Genomic DNA, 23,177 nt, shown 5'->3' with positions numbered 1-23,177 from the left:
CACAGATCAGCAGAGTTATCAACTAAATGGATACAACAAAAGGCAACAATTATAAGGCTACCAAGCACAATCCCCACCGTATGCATTTTAGTCTATAGGTTAAAGGGACACTGAACCCACATTTTTTCTTTCGTGATTCAGATAGAGCATGAAATTTTAAGCAACTTTCTAATTTACTCCTATTATCAAATTGTCTTTATTCTCTTGGTATCTTTATTTGAAATGCAAGAATGTAAGTTTAGATGCCAGCCCATTTTTTGTGAATAACCTAGGTTGTCCTCGCTGATTGGTGGATAAATTAATCCGCCAATCAAAAACTGCTGTCCAGAGTTCTGAACCAAGAATAAAAACTTAGATGCCTTCTATTTTAAATAAAGATAGCAAGAGAACGAAGAAACATTAATAATAGGAGTAAATTAGAAAGTTGCTTAAAATTGCCTGCTCTATCTGAATCACAAAAGAAAAAATGTGGGTTCAGTGTCCCTTTAACCTATAGACTAAAATGCATACGGTGGGGATTGTGCTTGGTAGCCTTATAATTTTTGCCTTTTGTTGTATCCATTTAGTTGATAACTGCTGATCTGTGATCTTGAACTACTCCCTTTAAATTAGGCATGGCTTGTAAAGTGTGTATGTCTGCATGTGTCAATTAGTATATTCAAAATATAAACCAAAAACAAACACCTGGACGAGCTCTCAGTCTGCCATGTTGCTGCGGTTTCATTTGCAGAACCCACACTAGAATGCCGGGATTCCTCATCCTGTAAGGCACAGGTATACAGGTGACAGTCAGTGAAATCCAAAATGAGACAATTTCTAAACTAAATTACATCAGTACATAGTTATCCCATGTGAGTAGAACAATCTGCTAAACATAAATCACACTTATTTTCTTAAAAGTCAAAACCTTTAAGGTTACACCTCTTCTGAAAAGACTGCATTTTGTTTCAACATATAAATATTTATATAACTCTATAGATATCTTTGCACTGCAGAAAAAAAGGTGTATACAAGCATTGCTTTACCCTCTCACCCAGTCAAAATAGGAACCTGGCTTCTTCACTCAACTTAGCAAAGAACAATTTGCAGTTGACCATCATGACTAGCTGTTCAAAATTATACTAGCAATGAATTGAAGTAACATGGGAACTGCTGCACTACAAAATAAATCTAAGTAACTACTTATTCACATGCAAAAGTGAATGTTTAAAAGTAGCAAAAATGTGGTACCTTTAAGTCATAATCTTAAAATGTTTCTATCAGAAAACGGAGTATGGAATTTTAAACAACTTTCCAATTTACTTATTATAAAATGTGCATTATTCTCTTTTTATCCTTTATTGAAGAGCATACATAGGTAGGCTCCGGAGAAGTAATGCACTGCTGGGAGATACATAGTGACTGGGTCACCAGATGTGTTCAGCAAGCCTCGCAAAATGCTTAATATTGCATGCTCTATCTGAATCACGAAAGTTTAACCGACTTTTCCGTCCCTTTAAGAAATGTATATTTAAAAAATAATAATAAGCAGCTGCAGTGAGAACCCTTGACATATTGCAGGAATTGTATCTTACCTCTCTGGAACTTTGTGTATCTTCTTCATTCGTACTTGGAGTGTTGCTCTGTGTATTATGCTCAATTGTAGAACGGGTCTGGTAGGCGTGTTGGCGTTTGCGCTGGATTTTCCTTAACGATCGCCCACTGAAGATTTGATGTTCACTCTGAGAAAGAAAGGGAAAAAAAAACCAACTGTTTTTATAACTTGAACAATACATTTTAAAAGGCACCTATAATAAATTGAATATATTTTTTTTTTATTTTTTTTTAAATGGTACATTAAATACATCTTGCTTTGCGTAAAATGTTCTTTGTGCTTGTCTCACTCACAAATGTAACCTGGGTGTTTAAGGATTTTGTTTGTATCTTTTGTTGAAAAGCAAAGATGTAAACTCAGGAGCCAGCCCATTTCTGGAGCACTATGTGGCAGCAGTTTTGCAAGAGCACTAGATGGCAGCACTATTTCCTGCCATGTAGTGTTCCAGACACCTACCTAGGTATCTCTTCAACAAACAATATTATGGGTACACAGCAAATTTGATAATAGAAGTAATTTTGAAACTTTTTTTTTTTTAAATTGGTATGCTCTGTCTAAATCACAAAAGAAAATGTCTGGGTTTCATAACCCTTTAAACTAGCTACTGATATGTAGAATTTAGAAGAAAATATAGGTTAATGACTGTTTTTTGTGCTTTCCTTGGGAGCTTGAGTTCTGAGCAGTAATTGATATAGGAGGAGTATGGGGGGGGGCATAATTTACACTGTGTCTTTAGCTACACTGCTCCATCAATGCTCCACACAGTTTATTATTGAATCTAATTGAGACTCATATTCACAGATATCACACAGGTAAACTAATACCATGTAAAACTATATACTTAAATGTATAAAAAATAATAGTGATTGGATAAAATGCAGGCAATAGAAAAATAAAACCAATGAGCGTTTTATTCTGCTACCAGATACTAAAATAATAAACATTACAACTCTTACCCTTTGCGTAGGCTGAGATGGTTTTCTTTTTTTTTCTGTGGTGTATAGCTGAATTTCAATGTCACCTTTGGCAGCCCTGCATTCCTCTTGAACTCTGCAATGCAGTCAACAGTCTCTCTTAGAAGTCACTGATCTTACATGAAATCCAGTGAGTAATTGCAATTTTCAAATGAAAAGTAATAAAGGGACATAATATCCATATGCTAAGTCACCTGAATGTCATTCAGCATAAAAACAGAATTTATGTTTACCTGATAAATTTCTTTCTCCAACGGTGTGTCCGGTCCACGGCGTCATCCTTACTTGTGGGATATTCTCTTCCCCAACAGGAAATGGCAAAGAGCCCAGCAAAGCTGGTCACATGATCCCTCCTAGGCTCCGCCTACCCCAGTCATTCGACCGACGTTAAGGAGGAATATTTGCATAGGAGAAACCATATGGTACCGTGGTGACTGTAGTTAAAGAAAATAAAATATCAGACCTGATTAAAAAAACCAGGGCGGGCCGTGGACCGGACACACCGTTGGAGAAAGAAATTTATCAGGTAAACATAAATTCTGTTTTCTCCAACATAGGTGTGTCCGGTCCACGGCGTCATCCTTACTTGTGGGAACCAATACCAAAGCTTTAGGACACGGATGAAGGGAGGGAGCAAATCAGGTCACCTAAATGGAAGGCACCACGGCTTGCAAAACCTTTCTCCCAAAAATAGCCTCAGAAGAAGCAAAAGTATCAAACTTGTAAAATTTGGTAAAAGTGTGCAGTGAAGACCAAGTCGCTGCCCTACATATCTGATCAACAGAAGCCTCGTTCTTGAAGGCCCATGTGGAAGCCACAGCCCTAGTGGAATGAGCTGTGATTCTTTCGGGAGGCTGCCGTCCGGCAGTCTCGTAAGCCAATCTGATGATGCTTTTAATCCAAAAAGAGAGAGAGGTAGAAGTTGCTTTTTGACCTCTCCTTTTACCTGAATAAACAACAAACAAGGAAGATGTTTGTCTAAAATCCTTTGTAGCATCTAAATAGAATTTTAGAGCGCGAACAACATCCAAATTGTGCAACAAACGTTCCTTCTTTGAAACTGGTTTTGGACACAGAGAAGGTACGATAATCTCCTGGTTAATGTTTTTGTTAGAAACAACTTTTGGAAGAAAACCAGGTTTAGTACGTAAAACCACCTTATCTGCATGGAACACCAGATAAGGAGGAGAACACTGCAGAGCAGATAATTCTGAGACTCTTCTAGCAGAAGAAATCGCAACTAAAAACAAAACTTTCCAAGATAATAACTTAATATCAACGGAATGTAAGGGTTCAAACGGAACCCCCTGAAGAACTGAAAGAACTAAATTGAGACTCCAAGGAGGAGTCAAAGGTTTGTAAACAGGCTTGATTCTAACCAGAGCCTGAACAAAGGCTTGAACATCTGGCACAGCTGCCAGCTTTTTGTGAAGTAATACCGACAAGGCAGAAATCTGTCCCTTCAGGGAACTTGCAGATAATCCTTTTTCCAATCCTTCTTGAAGGAAGGATAGAATCCTAGGAATCTTAACCTTGTCCCAAGGGAATCCTTTAGATTCACACCAACAGATATATTTTTTCCAAATTTTGTGGTAAATCTTTCTAGTCACAGGCTTTCTGGCCTGAACAAGAGTATCGATAACAGAATCTGAGAATCCTCGCTTCGATAAAATCAAGCGTTCAATCTCCAAGCAGTCAGCTGGAGTGAAACCAGATTCGGATGTTCGAACGGACCCTGAACAAGAAGGTCTCGTCTCAAAGGTAGCTTCCAAGGTGGAGCCGATGACATATTCACCAGATCTGCATACCAAGTCCTGCGTGGCCACGCAGGAGCTATCAAGATCACCGACGCCCTCTCCTGCTTGATCCTGGCTATCAGCCTGGGGATGAGAGGAAATGGCGGGAACACATAAGCTAGTTTGAAGGTCCAAGGTGCTACTAGTGCATCCACTAGAGCCGCCTTGGGATCCCTGGATCTGGCCCCGTAGCAAGGAACTTTGAAGTTCTGACGAGAGGCCATCAGATCCATGTCTGGAATGCCCCACAGGTGAGTGACTTGGGCAAAGATTTCCGGATGGAGTTCCCACTCCCCCGGATGCAATGTCTGCCGACTCAGAAAATCCGCTTCCCAATTTTCCACTCCTGGGATGTGGATAGCAGACAGGTGGCAGGAGTGAGACTCCGCCCAAAGAATAATTTTGGTTACTTCTTCCATCGCTAGGGAACTCCTTGTTCCCCCCTGATGGTTGATGTACGCAACAGTCGTCATGTTGTCTGATTGAAACCGTATGAACCTGGTCCTCGCAAGCTGGGGCCAGGCCTGGAGAGCATTGAATATCGCTCTTAGTTCCAGAATATTTATCGGTAGAAGAGATTCTTCCCGAGACCAAAGACCCTGAGCTTTCAGGGATCCCCAGACCGCGCCCCAGCCTATCAGACTGGCGTCGGTCGTGACAATGACCCACTCTGGTCTGTGGAACATCATCCCTTGAGACAGATTGTCCAGGGACAGCCACCAACGGAGTGAGTCTCTGGTCCTCTGATTTACTTGTATCTTCGGAGACAAGTCTGTATAGTCCCCATTCCACTGACTGAGCATGCACAGTTGTAATGGTCTTAGATGAATGCGCGCAAAAGGAACTATGTCCATCGCCGCCACCATCAACCCGATCACTTCCATGCACTGAGCTATGGAAGGAAGAGGAACGGAATGAAGTATCCGACAAGAGTCCAGAAGCTTTGTTTTTCTGGCCTCTGTTAGAAAGATCCTCATTTCTAAGGAGTCTATAATTGTTCCCAAGAAGGGAACCCTTGTTGACGGGGATAGAGAACTCTTTACCACGTTCACTTTCCAGCCGTGAGATCTGAGAAAGGCCAGGACAATGTCCGTGTGAGCCTTTGCTTGAGGAAGGGACGACGCTTGAATCAGAATGTCGTCCAGGTAAGGTACTACTGCAATGCCCCTTGGTCTTAGCACCGCTAGAAGGGACCCTAGTACCTTTGTGAAAATCCTTGGAGCAGTGGCTAATCCGAAAGGAAGCGCCACGAACTGGTAATGTTTGTCCAGGAATGCAAACCTTAGGAACCGATGATGTTCCTTGTGGATAGGAATATGTAGATACGCATCCTTTAAATCCACCGTGGTCATGAATTGACCTTCCTGGATGGAAGGAAGGATAGTTCGAATGGTTTCCATCTTGAACGATGGGACCTTGAGAAATTTGTTTAAGATCTTGAGATCTAGGATTGGTCTGAACGTTCCCTCTTTTTTGGGAACTATGAACAGATTGGAGTAGAACCCCATCCCTTGTTCTCTTAATGGAACAGGATGAATCACTCCCATTTTTAACAGGTCTTCTACACAATGTAAGAACGCCTGTCTTTTTATGTGGTCTGAAGACAACTGCGACCTGTGGAACCTCCCCCTTGGGGGAAGTCCCTTGAATTCCAGAAGATAACCCTGGGAGACTATTTCTAGCGCCCAAGGATCCAGAACATCTCTTGCCCAAGCCTGAGCGAAGAGAGAGAGTCTGCCCCCCACCAGATCCGGTCCCGGATCGGGGGCCAATATTTCATGCTGTCTTGGTAGCAGTGGCAGGTTTCTTGGCCTGCTTTCCCTTGTTCCAGCCTTGCATTGGTCTCCAAGCTGGCTTGGCCTGAGAAGTATTACCCTCTTGCTTAGAGGACGTAGCACCTTGGGCTGGTCCGTTTTTACGAAAGGGACGAAAATTAGGTCTATTTTTTGCCTTGAAAGGCCGATCCTGAGGAAGGGCGTGGCCCTTACCCCCAGTGATATCAGAGATAATCTCTTTCAAGTCAGGACCAAACAACGTTTTCCCCTTGAAAGGAATGTTTAGTAGCTTGTTCTTGGAAGACGCATCAGCCGACCAAGATTTCAACCAAAGCGCTCTGCGCGCCACAATAGCAAACCCAGAGTTCTTAGCCGCTAACTTAGCCAATTGCAAAGAGGCGTCTAGAGTGAAAGAATTAGCCAATTTGAGAGCATTGATTCTGTCCATAATCTCCTCATAAGGAGGAGAGTCACTATCGAGCACCTTAAGCAGTTCATCAAACCAGAAATATGCGGCAGTAGTGACCGGGACAATGCATGAAATGGGTTGTAGAAGGTAACCCTGCTGAACAAACATCTTTTTAAGCAAACCTTCTAATTTTTTATCCATAGGATCTTTGAAAGCACAACTATCCTCTATGGGAATAGTGGTGCGTTTGTTTAAAGTAGAAACCGCTCCCTCGACCTTGGGGACTGACTGCCATAAGTCCTTTCTGGGGTCGACCATAGGAAACAATTTTTTAAATATGGGGGGAGGGACGAAAGGAATACCGGGCCTTTCCCATTCTTTATTAACAATGTCCGCCACCCGCTTGGGTATAGGAAAAGCTTCTGGGAGCCCCGGCACCTCTAGGAACTTGTCCATTTTACATAGTTTCTCTGGGATGACTAAATTTTCACAATCATCCAGAGTGGATAATACCTCCTTAAGCAAAATGCGGAGATGTTCCAATTTAAATTTAAATGTAATCACATCAGATTCAGCCTGCTGAGAAATGTTCCCTAAATCAGTAATTTCTCCCTCAGACAAAACCTCCCTGGCCCCCTCAGATTGGGTTAGGGGCCCTTCAGAGATATTAATATCAGCGTCGTCATGCTCTTCAGTAACTAAAACAGAGCAGCCGCGCTTACGCTGACAAGGGTTCATTTTGGCTAAAATGTTTTTGACAGAATTATCCATTACAGCCGTTAATTGTTGCATAGTAAGGAGTATTGGCGCGCTAGATGTACTAGGGGCCTCCTGAGTGGGCAAGACTCGTGTAGACGAAGGAGGGAATGATGCAGTACCATGCTTACTCCCCTCACTTGAGGAATCATCTTGGGCATCATTGTCATTATCACATAAATCACATTTATTTAAATGAATAGGAATTCTGGCTTCCCCACATTCAGAACACAGTCTATCTGGTAGTTCAGACATGTTAAACAGGCATAAACTTGATCAGAAAGTACAAAAAACGTTTTAAAATAAAACCGTTACTGTCACTTTAAATTTTAAACTGAACACACTTTATTACTGCAATTGCGAAAAAACATGAAGGAATTGTTCAAAATTCACCAAATTTTCACCACAGCGTCTTAAAGCCTTGAAAATATTGCACACCAATTTTGGAAGCTTTAACCCTTAAAATAACGGAACCGGAGCCGTTTTAAGCTTTAAACCCCTTTACAGTCCCTGGTATCTGCTTTGCTGAGACCCAACCAAACCCAAAGGGGAATACGATACCAAATGACGCCTTCAGAAGACTTTTATAAGTATCAGAGCTCCTCTCACATGCGACTGCATGCCATGCCTCTCAAAAACAAGTGCGCAACACCGGCGCGAAAATGAGACTCTGCCTATGCTTTGGGAAAGCCCCTAAAGAATAAGGTGTCTAAAACAGTGCCTGCCGATATTATTATATCAAAATACCCAGATAAAATGATTCCTCAAGGCTAAATATGTGTTAATAATCAATCGATTTAGCCCAGAAAAAGTCTACAGTTTAAATAAGCCCTTGTGAAGCCCTTATTTACAATCGTAATAAACATGGCTTACCGGATCCCATGGGGAAAATGACAGCTTCCAGCATTACATCGTCTTGTTAGAATGTGTCATACCTCAAGCAGCAAGGGACTGCAAACTGTTCCCCCAACTGAAGTTAATTGCTCTCAACAGTCCTGTGTGGAACAGCCATGGATTTTAGTTACGGTTGCTAAAATCATTTTCCTCATACAAACAGAATTCTTCATCTCTTTTCTGTTTCTGAGTAAATAGTACGTACCAGCACTATTTGAAAATAACAAACTCTTGATTGAATAATGAAAAACTACAGTTAAACACTAAAAAACTCTAAGCCATCTCCGTGGAGATGTTGCCTGTACAACGGCAAAGAGAATGACTGGGGTAGGCGGAGCCTAGGAGGGATCATGTGACCAGCTTTGCTGGGCTCTTTGCCATTTCCTGTTGGGGAAGAGAATATCCCACAAGTAAGGATGACGCCGTGGACCGGACACACCTATGTTGGAGAAAAGGAAGATATTTTACATCTGTGAAGTTATCCTTTAAGCAAGTCAGCTGCATGTAACAAATAAATAAAAACAGCCAATCATCTATATCAGTACCAATGTCACACTTTCCTTTACTGTGATCTCATGAGATTTCACCAGATTTGATAGTGAACTTCATTAAACTGAGTAGGTAAATAACATGACTGGGCCTGCACATGCCAGATGCACACTTCCTTGCAAGTCCTGGGACTAGCATGCTTATAGGCTGCTAATAGGCCATTTTCAATGGGGTGTGAATACTTAGATTGTGAGGTAAAATATCTTCCTTTTTTACATAGAGATGTTCAGGTGATATTTTCTAGTCAGCTTTTTACAGCTAAGCTGCATCACTTTCAATTGCAGCAAAATTTGGGTATTATGCACCTTTAAGTCTTACCTGCAAACACCAGGATTTAGCTCATTTACTAACACCCGTCTGCTCCAGGCCATGAGATCCCTCTCAGTAGCAATTTGGCTTCGAGGAGCATTAAGATGCATTTGTCGGACACCTTCAATTTGGCCACTTCGACGCAGCCCAACATTGGGAGGAGAGCTTAAATCCAAACTTACACTTCTCTGAACTATATGAAAATGTATATAAAATAGCCGTATATTATTTACTTTACACCAGTGTTAAGCAAATTGGTTTCACAAACATGTCAAGACTTCAGGATATACCAATCTCCCTGACCAGCCCTAAGGTTAAGCAAGTGTTATTTATGGACAAGAGCTGTCCTGAAATACAGGCCAGACGACTTGGAGGTAGTATATGGTTAAATGGCCATTATAGTTGAAAAATAAAATCCTCTAATTTGTTACAGAATGAACATTTTAAGACTAACAACCCTGCACCTCTAAGTTTTGAACCCAGCAAAGGGGTTAAACCCATAGAAGTACTGATTGGACCGAAAAAGGACTGCTGGTGCCCAGTGGAAACTGCTATTAATCCAATCAGCAACACTAGTTACACAGCTAGCAACTAGCCCTGCTGATAGGATTAGTGGCAGCTCCTTTGTGGGGGTTAATCAATTAGCGGAGCAGTGTAGCGGAGCAGGTACTTTTCCAAATGGCCCTTTAACCCCACTGTATACTAAACATATGTTCTTCCAGTGGAACCTTAAATATTAAAGAGACAGTGCACTGTAAAAAAAAATGATTTACACAAAGTACTCTTTTTTTTTTTTTTTTTTTTTTTTTTTATTACGGTTTCCCAAAGGCCAGCACTTAGAGAATAATGGAAAATTAACATTTTAGTATCTCTCTGTCACAGCCCCCGGCTGGCAGCATTATTTTATTTAAACCTTCTTGTTTACATGTTTTGTTGGGGGGTTTTGTAACCAGAAGTTAAGTACATAAATATTCAGTAAAGTGTAAGATACAATAGAAAAAAAAACTAAATGTATGCTTACCAGATAAATTCCTTTCTTTCCTGGCAGGGAGAGTCCACGGCTTCATTTATTACTGTTGGGAATATCAACACCTGTCCACCAGGAGGCGGCAAAGACACCCCAGTCAAAGGCTATAAATATCACTCCTACTTCCCCTATCTTCCCCGTCATTCAGACGAGGGAACAAGGAAAAGCAGGAGAAACATTAGGGTATAGAGGTGCCAAAAGAAAAAATAAAGGGAAGCCACCCAAAAAAAAAAAAAAAAAAAAAAAAAATAGTACGGCGGGGTTGTGGACTCTCCCTGCTAGGAAAGAAAGGAATTTATCTGGTAAGCATAAATTTTGTTTTCTTTCCAAAGGCAAGGAGAGTCCAAGAATTCATTCATTAGTGTTGGGAGCCAATACTCAAGCTCCAGAGGACACTGAATGAATAAAACGGGAGGGCAGAAAAGAAAAGGCGGACCCTAATCTGAGGGCACCACAGCCTGTAACTTTTCTCCCAAAAGCTGCTTCCACAGAAGTAAAAACATCAAATTTTTAGAACTTTGAAAACGTATGTAAGGAGTACCAGGTAGCCACCTTACAAATCTGATCCATAGAAGCTTCATTCTTAAAAGCCCAGGAAGAAGAAACTGCTCTAGTGGAATGAGCAGTTATCCTCTCAGGAGGCTGTTGTCCAGCCTTCTCATAAGCCAAACAGATGATACAGCCAGAAAGATAAGGAAGTCACAGTGGCCTTCTGAACCTTGCGCTTACCAGTGTATAACACAAACGAGGAAGAGGATTGCATGAAATCCTAAGTAGCCTGAAGATAGAATTTTAAGGCACGTACAACGTTCAGATTGTGGAGCAAACATTCCTTTGAGGAAGGAGTAGGACTAAGGGAAGGAACAACAATTTCCTGATTGATGTTGCGATTCAAGACTACCTTAGGTAGGAAACTTAACTTAGTACGTAAAACTGCGTTATCGGCATGAAAAATAAGGTAAGGCAGATCACAAAGGCGGAGCTGAAGCGATAGCCAACAAAAACAAAACCTTTCAGGATAGAAGCTTAAGATCAACAGAATGCATAGGCTCAAACACTAAGAACAAGGTTGAGGCTCCAAGGAGGAGCAACAGGTTTAAACACAGGCCTGATCCTAGCCAGAGCCTGAATAAAGGACTGCACATCCAGAATATCCGTTAATCTCTAGTACAGTAAGACCGAAAAGGCCGAGATCTGAACCTTGAAAGAACTGGCAGATATACCGTTTTCCAAACCATCCTGGAAATAAAGATAGAAATCGGGTAACCTTCACCTTGGGTCATGGAAGACTGCGTTCCTCACACCAATGAAGGTAAGTACGCTATACCTTGTGGTAAATACAGTAAGTGCCCGGTTTGCGAGCCTGGATCAAAGTCTATTTCGCACTATCCGAAAAACCTCTCTTAGATAAGACTAAACATTCAATTACCACGCAGTCAGTCTCAGAGAATCGAGATTTTGATGTAGGAAAGGACCCTGGGTCAGAATGTCCGCACGACAAAGTAACCTCCACGGAGGGGAGGAGGACATTCTTATTAGATCCGCAAACCAAGTCCTTCATGGCCACGATGGTGCTATTAGTATCACCGGAGCCTGCTCCTGCTTGATGCGAGCCACTACTAGAGGGAGAAGGGCCAATGGGAAAAAAAATATTTGAGATTGAACCTCCATGGAAGCGCTAATGCATCTTCCAATTCCGCTTGAGGATCCCTTGACCTTGACCCGTATCTGGGTAGCTTGGTAATGACCCGAGAAGCCATGAGGTCTATCTCCAGAACCCACCATCTAAAAGTTATCTCGGAGAACACCTCGAGGTGGAGAGCCCATTCCCCTGGGTGAAAGGATTGTCGGCTGAGGAAATCCGCTTCCCAGTTGTCCACCCCCGGGATGTGAATCACGGAAAAAAGACAGTTGTGAGATTCCACCCATTAAATAATTCAAGGCACCTCTATCATTCTTAGGGAACTTCTTGTTCCTCCCTGGTGGTTGATGTAAGCCAAAGGAAAAAATGGAGCTTGAACCAAGGTATCATCCAGGTACAGGGCTACAGCGATACCCTGAGACCTGGCCACTGCTAGGAGAGCTCCTAAAACGTTTGTGAAAATTCTGGGAGCATTAGCTAAGCCAAATGGCAAGGTTATGAACTGGAAATGTTGGTTCAGGAATGCAAACCTCAGAAGCTTAAAAATGATCCTTGTGAGTCAGAACATGAAGGTGTGCATCCCAAGTCGATTGTGGTCATGAACTGCCCCTCCTGGATCAAGGGTTAACCTGATAGTCTCCATTTTGAAGGAGGGGACCCTGAGAAAAACATAATTTATGTAAGAACTTACCTGATAAATTCATTTCTTTCATATTAACAAGAGTCCATGAGCTAGTGACGTATGGGATATACATTCCTACCAGGAGGGGCAAAGTTTCCCAAACCTTAAAATGCCTATAAATACACCCCTCACCACACCCACAAATCAGTTTAACGAATAGCCAAGAAGTGGGGTGATAAGAAAAAAAGTGCGAAGCATATAAAATAAGGAATTGGAATAATTGTGCTTTATACAAAAAAATCATAACCACCCCAAAAAAGGGTGGGCCTCATGGACTCTTGTTAATATGAAAGAAATGAATTTATCAGGTAAGTTCTTACATAAATTATGTTTTCTTTCATGAAATTAACAAGAGTCCATGAGCTAGTGACGTATGGGATAATGACTACCCAAGATGTGGATCTTTCCACACAAGAGTCACTAGAGAGGGAGGGATAAAATAAAGACAGCCAATTCCTGCTGAAAATAATCCACACCCAAAATAAAGTTTAACAAAAAACATAAGCAGAAGATTCAAACTGAAACCGCTGCCTGAAGAACTTTTCTACCAAAAACTGCTTCAGAAGAAGAGAATACATCAAAATGGTAGAATTTAGTAAAAGTATGCAAAGAGGACCAAGTTGCTGCTTTGCAGATCTGGTCAACCGAAGCTTCATTCCTAAACGCCCAGGAAGTAGATACTGACCTAGTAGAATGAGCTGTAATTCTCTGAGGCGGAATTTTACCCGACTCAACATAGGCAAGATGAATTAAAGATTTCAACCAAGATGCCAAAGAAATGGCAGAAGCTTTCTGGCCTTTCCTAGAACCGGAAAAGATAACAAATAGACTAGAAGTCTTACAGAAAGATTTCGTAGCTTCAACATAATATTTCAAAGCTCTAACAACATCCAAAGAATGCAACGATTTCTCCTTAGAATTCTTAGGATTAGGACATAATGAAGGAACCACAATTTCTCTACTAATGTTGTTGGAATTCACAACTTTAGGTAAAAATTCAAAAGAAGTTCGCAACACCGCCTTATCCTGATGAAGAATCAGAAAAGGAGACTCATAAGAAAGAGCAGATAATTCAGAAACTCTTCTGGCAGAAGAGATGGCCAAAAGGAACAAAACTTTCCAAGAAAGTAATTAATATCCAATGAATGCATAGGTTCAAATGGAGGAGCTTGAAGAGCCCCCAGAACCAAATTCAAACTCCAAGGAGGAGAAATTGACTTAATGACAGGCTTTATACAAACCAAAGCTTGTACAAAACAATGAATATCAGGAAGAATAGCAATCTTTCTGTGAAAAAGAACAGAAAGAGCAGAGATTTGACCTTTCAAGGAACTTGCGGACAAACCCTTATCTAAACCATCCTGAAGAAATTGTAATATTCTCGGTATTCTAAAAGAATGCCAAGAAAAATGATGAGAAAGACACCAAGAAATATAAGTCTTCCAGACTCTATAATATATCTCTCTGGATACAGATGTACGAGCCTGTAACATAGTATTAATCACAGAGTCAGAGAAACCTCTTTGACCAAGAATCAAGCGTTCAATCTCCATACCTTTAAATTTAAGGATTTCAGATCCTGATGGAAAAAAAGGACCTTGAGACAAAAGGTCTGGTCTTAACGGAAGAGTCCATGGTTGGCAAGAGGCCATCCGGACAAGATCCGCATACCAAAACCTGTGAGGCCATGCCGGAGCTACCAGCAGAACAAACGAGCATTCCTTCAGAATCTTGGAGATTACTCTTGGAAGAAGAACTAGAGGCGGAAAGATATAGGCAGGATGATACTTCCAAGGAAGTGAAAATGCATCCACTGCCTCCGCCTGAGGATCCCGGGATCTGGACAGATACCTGGGAAGTTTCTTGAGAAGCCATCAGAACTATTTCTGGAAGTTCCCACATTTGAACAATCTGAAGAAATACCTCTGGGTGAAGAGACCATTCGCCCGGATGCAACGTTTGGCGACTGAGATAATCCGCTTTCCAATTGTCCATACCTGGGATATAAACCGCAGAGATTAGACAGGAGCTGGATTCCGCCCAAACCAAAATTCGAGATACTTCTTTCATAGCCAGAGGACTGTGAGTCCCTCCTTGATGATTGATGTATGCCACAGTTGTGACAATGTCTTATCTGAAAACAATGAACAACTCTCTCTTCAGAAGAGGCCAAGACTGAAGAGCTCTGAAAATTGCACGGGGTTCCAAAATATTGATCGGAAATCTCACCTCCTGAGATTCCCAAACCCCTTGTGCCGTCAGATACCCCCACACAGCTCCCCAACCTGTAAGACTCGTATCTGTTGAGATTATAGTCCAGGTCGGAAGAACAAAGAAGCCCCCTGAACTAAACGATGGTGATCTGTCCACCATGTCAGAGAGTGTCGTAAAATCGGTTTAAAGATATTAATTGAGATATCTTTGAGTAATCCCTGCACCATTGGTTCAGCATACAGAGCTGAGGAGGTCGCATGTGAAAACGAGCAAAGGAGATCGCATCTGATGCGGCAGTCCTAAGATCCAACATTTCCATGCATAAGGCTACCAAAGGGAATGATTGTGACTGAAGGTTTTGACAAGCTGATATCAATGTTAAACTTCTCTTGTCTGACAAGGACAGAGTCATAGACACTGAATTTATCTAGAAACCTAAAAAGGTTACCCTTGTCTGAGGAATCAATAAACTGATTGGTAAATTGATCCTCCAACCATGAACTTGAAGAAACAACACAAGTCGATTCGTATGAGATTCTTCGAAAATGAGAAGACTGAGCAAGTACCAAGATATCGTCCAAATAAGGAAATACCAAAACCCTATTCTCTGATTACAGAAAGAAGGGCACCGAGAACCTTTGAAAAAAATTCTTGGAACTGAGGCTAGGCCAAATAGTAGAGCCACAAAACTGGTAATGCTTGTCTAAAAAGAGAATCTCAGACACTAAAAATGATCTGGATGAATCGGAATATGCAGATACACATCCTGTAAATCTATTGTAGACATATAATGCCCTTGCTAAACAAAAGGCAGGATAGTCCTACAGTAACCATCTTGAATGTTGGTATCCTAACATAACGATTCAATAATGATAGATCCAGAACTGGTCTGAAGGAATTGACCTTCTTTGGTACAATGAAGAGATAAAATAAAACCCCAGCCCCTGTTCCAGAACTGGAACTGGCATAAATACTCCAGCCAACTCTAGATCTGAAACACATTTCAGAAATACTGAGCCTTGCTGTGTCAATTGGGACACGGGAAAGAAAAGAATCTCTTAGCAGGAGGCCTTAACTTGAAGCCAATTCTGTACCTTTCTGAAACAATGTTTCTGAAACCAGAGATTAAGAACGGAATTGATCCAAATTTCTTTGAAGAAAACGTAATCTGCCCCATACCAGCTGAGCTGGAATAAGGGCCGCACCTTCATAGGTACTTAGGAGCTGGCTATAGGATTCTATAAGGCTTGGATATATTCCAAACTGAAAATAGTTTCCAAACTGATACCGCTCCTGAGGATGAAGGATCAGGCTTTTGTTCCTTGTTGTGAGGAAAGGAACGAAATGATTATTTACCCTGGAAAGAAAGGGAAAGCAAAGTTGACTTAGAAGACATGTCAGCATTCCAAGTTTAATCCATAAAGCTTTTCTAGCTAAAATAGCTAGAGACATATACCTGACATCAACTCTAATGATATCAAAAGATGGTATCACCAATAAAATTATTAGCATGTTATAGAATAATAATAATGCTATAAAATTATGATCTGTTACTTGTTGCGCTAAAGCTTCTAACCAAAAAAGTTGAAGCTGCAGCAACATCCGCTAAAAATATAGCAGGTCTAAGAAGATTACCTGAACATAAGTAAGCTTTTCTTAGAAAGGATTCAATTTTCCTATCTAAAGGATCCTTAAATGAAGTACTATCTGCCATAGGAATAGTAGTACAATAGCAGGAGTAGAGACAGCCCCATAACCTTAGGGATTTTTGTCCCCACAAACTCTAATCTGTCAGATGGCACAGGATATAATTTGCTTAAACGTCTAGAAGGAGTAAATAAATTACCCAAATTATTCCATTCCCTGGAAATTACTTCAGAAATAGCATCAGGGAGATAAAACACTTCTGGAATAACTACAGGAGATTTAAAAACCTTATTTAAACGTTTACATTTAGTATCAAGAGGACCAGAATCCTCTATTTCTAATGCAAATAACACTTCTTTAAGTAAAGAACGAATAAATTCCATCTTGAACAAATACAAAGATTTATCAGCATCAACCTCTGAGACAGAAACCTCTGAACCAGAAGAACCATTATTAGTATCAGAATGATGATGTTCATTTAAAAATTCATCTGAAAAAAAGAGAAGTTTTAAAAGACTTTTATGTATACTAGAAGGAGAAATAACAGACATAGCCTTCTTAATGGATTTAAAAAATAAAATCTCTTATGTTATCAGGAACACTCTGAAAATTAGATGTTGACGGACAGCAACAGGTAATGTAACAGTACTAAAGGAAATTTTATCTGCATTAATAAGTTTGACATGACATGCAATACAAATAACAGCTGGAGAAACAGATACCAAAAGTTTATAGCAGACTTAGCTTGGTAGCTCCAGCACTGTGCAGTGATTTTCCTGTAGTAACTTCTGACTCAGTTGCAACGTGGAACATCTTGCAATATGTAAAAGAAAAAAACAACATATAAAGCAAAATTGATCAAATTCCTTAAATGACAGTTTCAGGAATGGGAAAAAAATGCCAGTGAACAAGCTTCTAGCAACCAGAAGCAATAAATAATGAGACTTAAATAATGTGGAGACAAAAATGACGCCCATATTTTTTAGCCAAAAATGACGCCACATCCGGAACGCCGACATTTTTGACGCAAAATAACGTCAAAAAATGACGCAACTTCCGGCGACACGTATGACGCCGGAAACGGAAAAGAATTTTTGCGCCAAAAAAGTCCGCGCCAAGAATGACGCAATAAAATGAAGCATTTTCAGCCCCCGCGAGCCTAACAGCCCACAGGGAAAAAAGTCAAATTTTTGAGGTAAGAAAAAATATGATAATTCAATGCATAATCCCAAATATGAAACTGACTGTCTGGAAATAAGGAAAGTTGAACATTCTGAGTCAAGGCAAATAAATGTTTGAATACATATATTTAGAACTTTATAAATAAAGTGCCCAACCATAGCTTAGAGTGTCACAGAAAATAAGACTTACTTACCCCAGGACACTCATCTACATGTTTGTAGAAAGCCAAACCAGTACTGAAACGAGAATCAGTAGAGGAAATGGTAAATATAAGAGTATATCGTCGATCTGAAAAGGGAGGTAAGAGATGAATCTCTACGACCGATAACAGAGAACCTTATGAAATAGACCCCGTAGAAGGAGATCACTGCATTCAATAGGCAATACTCTCTTCACATCCCTCTGACATTCACTGCACGCTGAGAGGAAAACCGGGCTCCAACTTGCTGCGGAGCGCATATCAACGTAGAATCTAGCACAAACTTACTTCACCACCTCCCTTGGAGGCAAAGTTTGTAAAACTGATTTGTGGGTGTGGTGAGGGGTGTATTTATAGGCATTTTAAGGTTTGGGAAACTTTGCCCCTCCTGGTAGGAATGTATATCCCATACGTCACTAGCTCATGGACTCTTGTTAATTTCATGAAAGAAATTGATGTTTGAGTTAAACCCCTGACCCCTTTCTGATGAGGGCACCTGGATGATTAGGAGGATACAAGAAAAAGTGAAAGGAGCACCTCCAAAGGATATGTCAAAAGATAACTTTTATTTCAATGTTAAAGTATTAAAAACTTCTTTAACAGCAGCAGCAAAGGTTGGAAGGATAGTGGCTAAATCCCAGTGACACACCTGGACGATTACTCCCGAGAGGAGATCTTGTAGATAATCTTGAGAGAAGAAATCTGCCCCTTGGTGGACGAGATTTGAACCCTATCTTGTAACCCTGTGAAACAGTCTAATACCCAGGGATCCTGAACATCTCGAACCCAAGCTGCTAGAGAAAAAAAAGAGACAGTCTGTCTCCTACTCGATCCGGCCCTTTATGCAGATTTGTTAACTGTAGTCGTCTTGGCCTGATTCGACTTGTTCCGGGACTGGCTGGGCTTCCAAGTACTCTTCGACAGGTTTGGAGGAGGACTGAGTTCACCGAGTTTTGTCTGAACAAAAGTTAGAATTGCGACCCTTAGTTCTTGCCTTCTTATCCTGGAGAAGGAAAGCACCCTTCCCCTCCTGTTACTGTGGAGATGATTTGGCCTGGCCAAAACAAAATCTTCCCCTTGAATGGTAAGGAAAGAAGTCTGGTCTTAGATACCTTATCTACGGACCATGATTTTAACCAAAGAGCTCTACGCGACAAAACTGCAAAAGCTGAAGCCTTAGCATTCAGACTGACAATTTGCATATTAGCATCACAAATAAAGGAGTTGGCTATTTTGAGAGCCTTAATCCTGTCCTGTATATCCTCCATGGGGGGTTCGACTTCAATTAGTTCTGACAACGAATCACACCAGTAGGTAGCAGCACCTGCGACTGCTGCCACCGGCTGAAATAGAAGGCCCATATGCTGAAACATCTTTCTTAGAAAGCCTTCCAACTTCTTGTCCATGGGATCTCTAAATAAGGAGCTATCCTCTAGAGGGATAGTAGTACGCTTGGCGAGAGTAAAAATGGGCCCCATCTACCTTAGGGATAGCTTTCCATAACTCTAAATGTGATTCTGGGACCAGAAACCGCTTTTTAAAAGTTGAAGGGGAGAAAGGAGTTCCAATCTTTTACTTATTTTTTCTCTTACGTTTTCCAGAGATAGGTAAAGCGTTTAATGCAGCTGATACCGCAGATTGAAGCTAAATTAAATCTGCTAGCAAAAAATTACAGCCGGAAATAAAAGTGCACCGTGGGGCACTGCCTGTGCCATAGGATTAAAAGGGGACTGCGGATGCAGAATACGCATCTCATGGACAATGGAGCCCTGAGAGGTAAAAGGCTCAGAGGGCACAAAAGTGCCAGGGGATAAACCAGATTTAGACCCCTTCTTGGTCTTTTACACAGAACATAAGCAGATAGAACAGAATTGTGCAGGTGGGCAAACCATAGTCTCCTCACAATACAAACATGCATTTGTTACAGTGATCGCCCTTGTCACATGATGGGCATCTAGAGACCGCCCCCAGTTAGAAGAGAAACCGCGCAAAGCTTCTTTTTTTTCCCCAAACTGTCCTGCATCCTCTATCTGCGTCCTCATGAGAAAAAAACAACCCTTACACACGTGCTCCGGTTGGCAAGGAGCTAAGCAGCACATATAGATTGGCCCCAACTGCTCAATAAAATAACCTTCTTATATAAAAGGTATTAAATGTCCCCATATCCAGAAGAGGAATAAAGAGTATCACACTGAACTGTTTACCTAAATGTCCCCATAACCTCAGGAAATTTGCAGCCCTACTAGGCATAATCCCTAAAAAGTAAAATAAAGTACTTACCCTCCAGGATCAAAGCTGTGGAGCAGGCACAGCGTCTCAAGCTCTGACAGTCTCACCAAACATATCTGACAGGGACCGGAAGAGAAGGGGAAAACAGTGTTAAGCCTTAACACTGATTTCCCAGGAGGTGATAGCTTTCAATCTAGATAGTGGTCAGAGATTGTTCCCTGCGACATCTAGAGCCAACTTTCACCACAACTCTCACTAAGAGGATTACATGGTTACTCAAACACCCCACAGTCTACACTTGAAGGGAAAATACCCATTAATGGACTAAAATGTTCTAACACTTCTCTGCCATCCTCCTATAGGGACGAAAGGCAAAGAATGACTAGGGGGATAGGGGAAGTGGGAGGGATATTTATAGCCTTTGGCTGGGGTGTATTTTCCTCCTCCTGGTGGCCAGGTGTTGATATTCCCAACAGTAATGAATGAAGTTGTGGACTCTCCCTGCCTTTGGAAAGAAAGCAACAATTTCAAATGAAAAAATAAAAGGTAAAGGTGCTATTTCTAAACAATTTAACAAATTCAAGGGGAGCAAATATTAGAGTAAATTGTCCCTTTAAATAAAAACTGAGACCATTAATCTATACATCATCTATCTGAAATTGCCAAGCACATATATAATTCTGAATACTTACATCCATTTCCAGAGTTCATTCTGTTATATGGTGGATTGAGCACAGCTTCCAAGTCATTTGTACCTCTCTGGTCTTGTTCTCTCTGTAGTTCTCTTATCATGCCATCAAGGACACTTTCATCCTGATTGCTGGTCTGCTGGCCTATCACTTGCTCCACCACATCACCATTGCCTAACAGCAACAAAATGTACAGTCCACTAAGCCCATTTGGTAAAAAGTCAAACAATATAATAGCAATAGAAAAAAAAAAAAGGTTTTGGAAACTTGTAAGTGCGATTACACTTTTCATGTCACATTCATTAGGGAAAACCTCTTTCAAAACTTTGCCAACTGTAAGCAAAAAGCATTATTATAGTGTTGCCTATAGTGCTATATGTTCCATACCTAGCCCCAAAAAAGGAATAATGTGACCATATTATAATTATTGCTAATTTCATACTATACCTAATCACTTTCTTCAAACTGGAACTTATACCATGATATTGAACTCTATTTATCTACATTTACAAATATTCAAGAGCATACCCCAGCTGTATGGAAAGGATATCAAATCAAAACCACTGTATAGTTATTTAGAGCATTATCCATGCATATTGTATTTGCTTCTTCATACCATTTGATATATATCCCAGTTGTGGTATGAGCTGTTCATCCTTGCAGTTTTCACGACCTGGTACAAGTCTCTGGAGATCTGTTGGGTGTGGATTGCCATCTACATCCACAAGAAATGGGGGTGGCATGAGGTGTGGAGCCTGCTGAGTTTGCTCATCCAAAACATAATTATTAGAATCCCTGATTAATGGCCGAAAATCTGTATGGAAGAACATCTGCTCTGGAATCTGCCAATAAAATTGATGCATATGATTAGAGGATAACCAGAAGACATATTAAAAACAAATAGAATTATCTAACTTTACTTAAAAGGGACAGTAAACATCTTGAAATTACAAGATGTAGAATCACATATCAGCTAAGTCTAAATGTTTTAAAAACAAATCTTGTTTGCTGCAATTGTTTTTTTAATACCCAAACTCCAGCTACCATTTTCCTGATTTGGAAAAGCGAATCTGGGCTTGAGTTTGCAGAAAATAAGGCTAGCCATAATCATAATATTAGTAAAAAACAATGTTTTTCATTTGTTACCAGTAAAAGCAAATTAGCGAAAATATATGTAGCAGGGTTACCCTTGAGAAGTCAAGAGGGTGCATGAAACATGTAAAGGATAAAAAAAAAAAAAAAAAAAGTTAAAAAAAGTGTAAATGAAAGTGTACTGCAAAGTCGTTTTATTATGTATTACTAAGCATAGAAATACATGAAAATATATGACTGGGCTGCTTTTAACCATGAATACACAGAGCAATGAAAATGTATTAAACTCAACATTGATTAGTAAGCAGCGCCATTTGGAACTACGCTTTATTAAGCAATAAAATATATTTACAGAAAACAATCAATCTGGTTGACAAAATATGTGTGTGGGGGAAGGGGGAATCTACAGAATACAAAAATTACCTTCTCATAAATTTTACTGCACCCAAAACCAAAAAGCAAAACATGACCATGAGAATCTGTGCAGGCAAAATGTTGTCCATCTGGTGAGAATTTACAGTCAAATACTGCACCATGCCCTTGACCTTCAATCTGCAGAAACACAGTATTAGAATGTCAAAATACAAGAAAAACAAAATTATTTTAAAAATAAATATATCTTAAGATTTCCTCCTAAAAACGCACCATGTTAAAGTAATTCCGAATTTTGGTTCCTTTCTCTAGATCCCAAACAAAAATGTTACCATCATGTCCGGCAGAGAGTAAAATCCGAGGATCAAATGGATGAGCTTCCAAAACAAACACTTCATCATCATGACCCTTACAAGACATAAAACAAAAAATGAATTGTTCATATGTATATTTTTGGCAATTTTAAAAAAACACACTTAAAAGGTATAGTGTAGTCAAAATTAAACTTTCATGATTCAGATAGAGCAGACAATTTTAAGCAACTTTCTATTTTACGCCTATCATCAATTTTTCTTCGTTCTCTTGGTATCTTTATTTGAAAGTAAGCATAGGACTAGACCCATTTTTGGTTCAACACCTGGGTAGCGCTTGCTGATTGGTGGCTACATTTAGACACCAATCAGCAAGCGCTACCCAGGTGCTGAACCAAAAAAGGATCCTAAAATGAATTTGATTATTACCAATTGATGTCTCAATGCACTTAGAATTAAATAGACATAATATATAAAAAGTAAAATCTATTCTGCATATCAAAGGGAACCATTTTTTCTTTTTTAATGTGAAAAGGGTTACATATTAAAGCTCTTCTCTACCAGCTATTTCTCACTGTCCAATTTCTTGAAAAGTAAAACTAAAAAAGATTGTGGGATCAAGTAATAATCAACAAGTATTTAGATGAGAATCTTATACGAAAATGTTAAGAAGCAACAAAAAAGAAAAAAGAAAAGACCCAAAATCATTAAAAAAAAAAGTAGTAAATGTTTTGGATAAAATGAAAAACTATGTATTTTAGAAAAGTAATTTTCAATTAGGATGAAGACCAAGTATGTTAGCGATGTGATGTAAGCTAAATATGAAAGACAGCAC

The 23,177-nt window shown here is 40.2% G+C and overlaps 1 protein-coding gene across 1 annotated transcript in view; it reads right to left on the bottom strand.

Annotated features, from left to right (window-relative positions):
• Nucleotides 1–23,177, bottom strand: part of BRWD3 (bromodomain and WD repeat domain containing 3) — a 466,754-nt gene that overhangs the window by 366,828 nt on the left and 76,749 nt on the right. The window contains exons 15-22 of the mRNA XM_053715025.1: nucleotides 22,305–22,439; nucleotides 22,083–22,211; nucleotides 21,184–21,409; nucleotides 20,571–20,741; nucleotides 9,066–9,249; nucleotides 2,551–2,644; nucleotides 1,575–1,721; nucleotides 685–761 (exon numbers count right to left, since the gene is read on the bottom strand). Of these exons, the coding sequence (XP_053571000.1) occupies nucleotides 685–761; nucleotides 1,575–1,721; nucleotides 2,551–2,644; nucleotides 9,066–9,249; nucleotides 20,571–20,741; nucleotides 21,184–21,409; nucleotides 22,083–22,211; nucleotides 22,305–22,439 (1,163 nt within the window). The remainder of the gene's footprint in view (nucleotides 1–684; nucleotides 762–1,574; nucleotides 1,722–2,550; nucleotides 2,645–9,065; nucleotides 9,250–20,570; nucleotides 20,742–21,183; nucleotides 21,410–22,082; nucleotides 22,212–22,304; nucleotides 22,440–23,177) is intronic.

This window comes from Bombina bombina, chromosome 1 (assembly GCF_027579735.1).
Source record: "Bombina bombina isolate aBomBom1 chromosome 1, aBomBom1.pri, whole genome shotgun sequence".
Lineage (NCBI taxonomy): Eukaryota > Metazoa > Chordata > Amphibia > Anura > Bombinatoridae > Bombina > Bombina bombina.
Note: the sequence above shows the minus strand (reverse complement) of the source record. Positions and strands in the feature narration are given on the sequence as shown.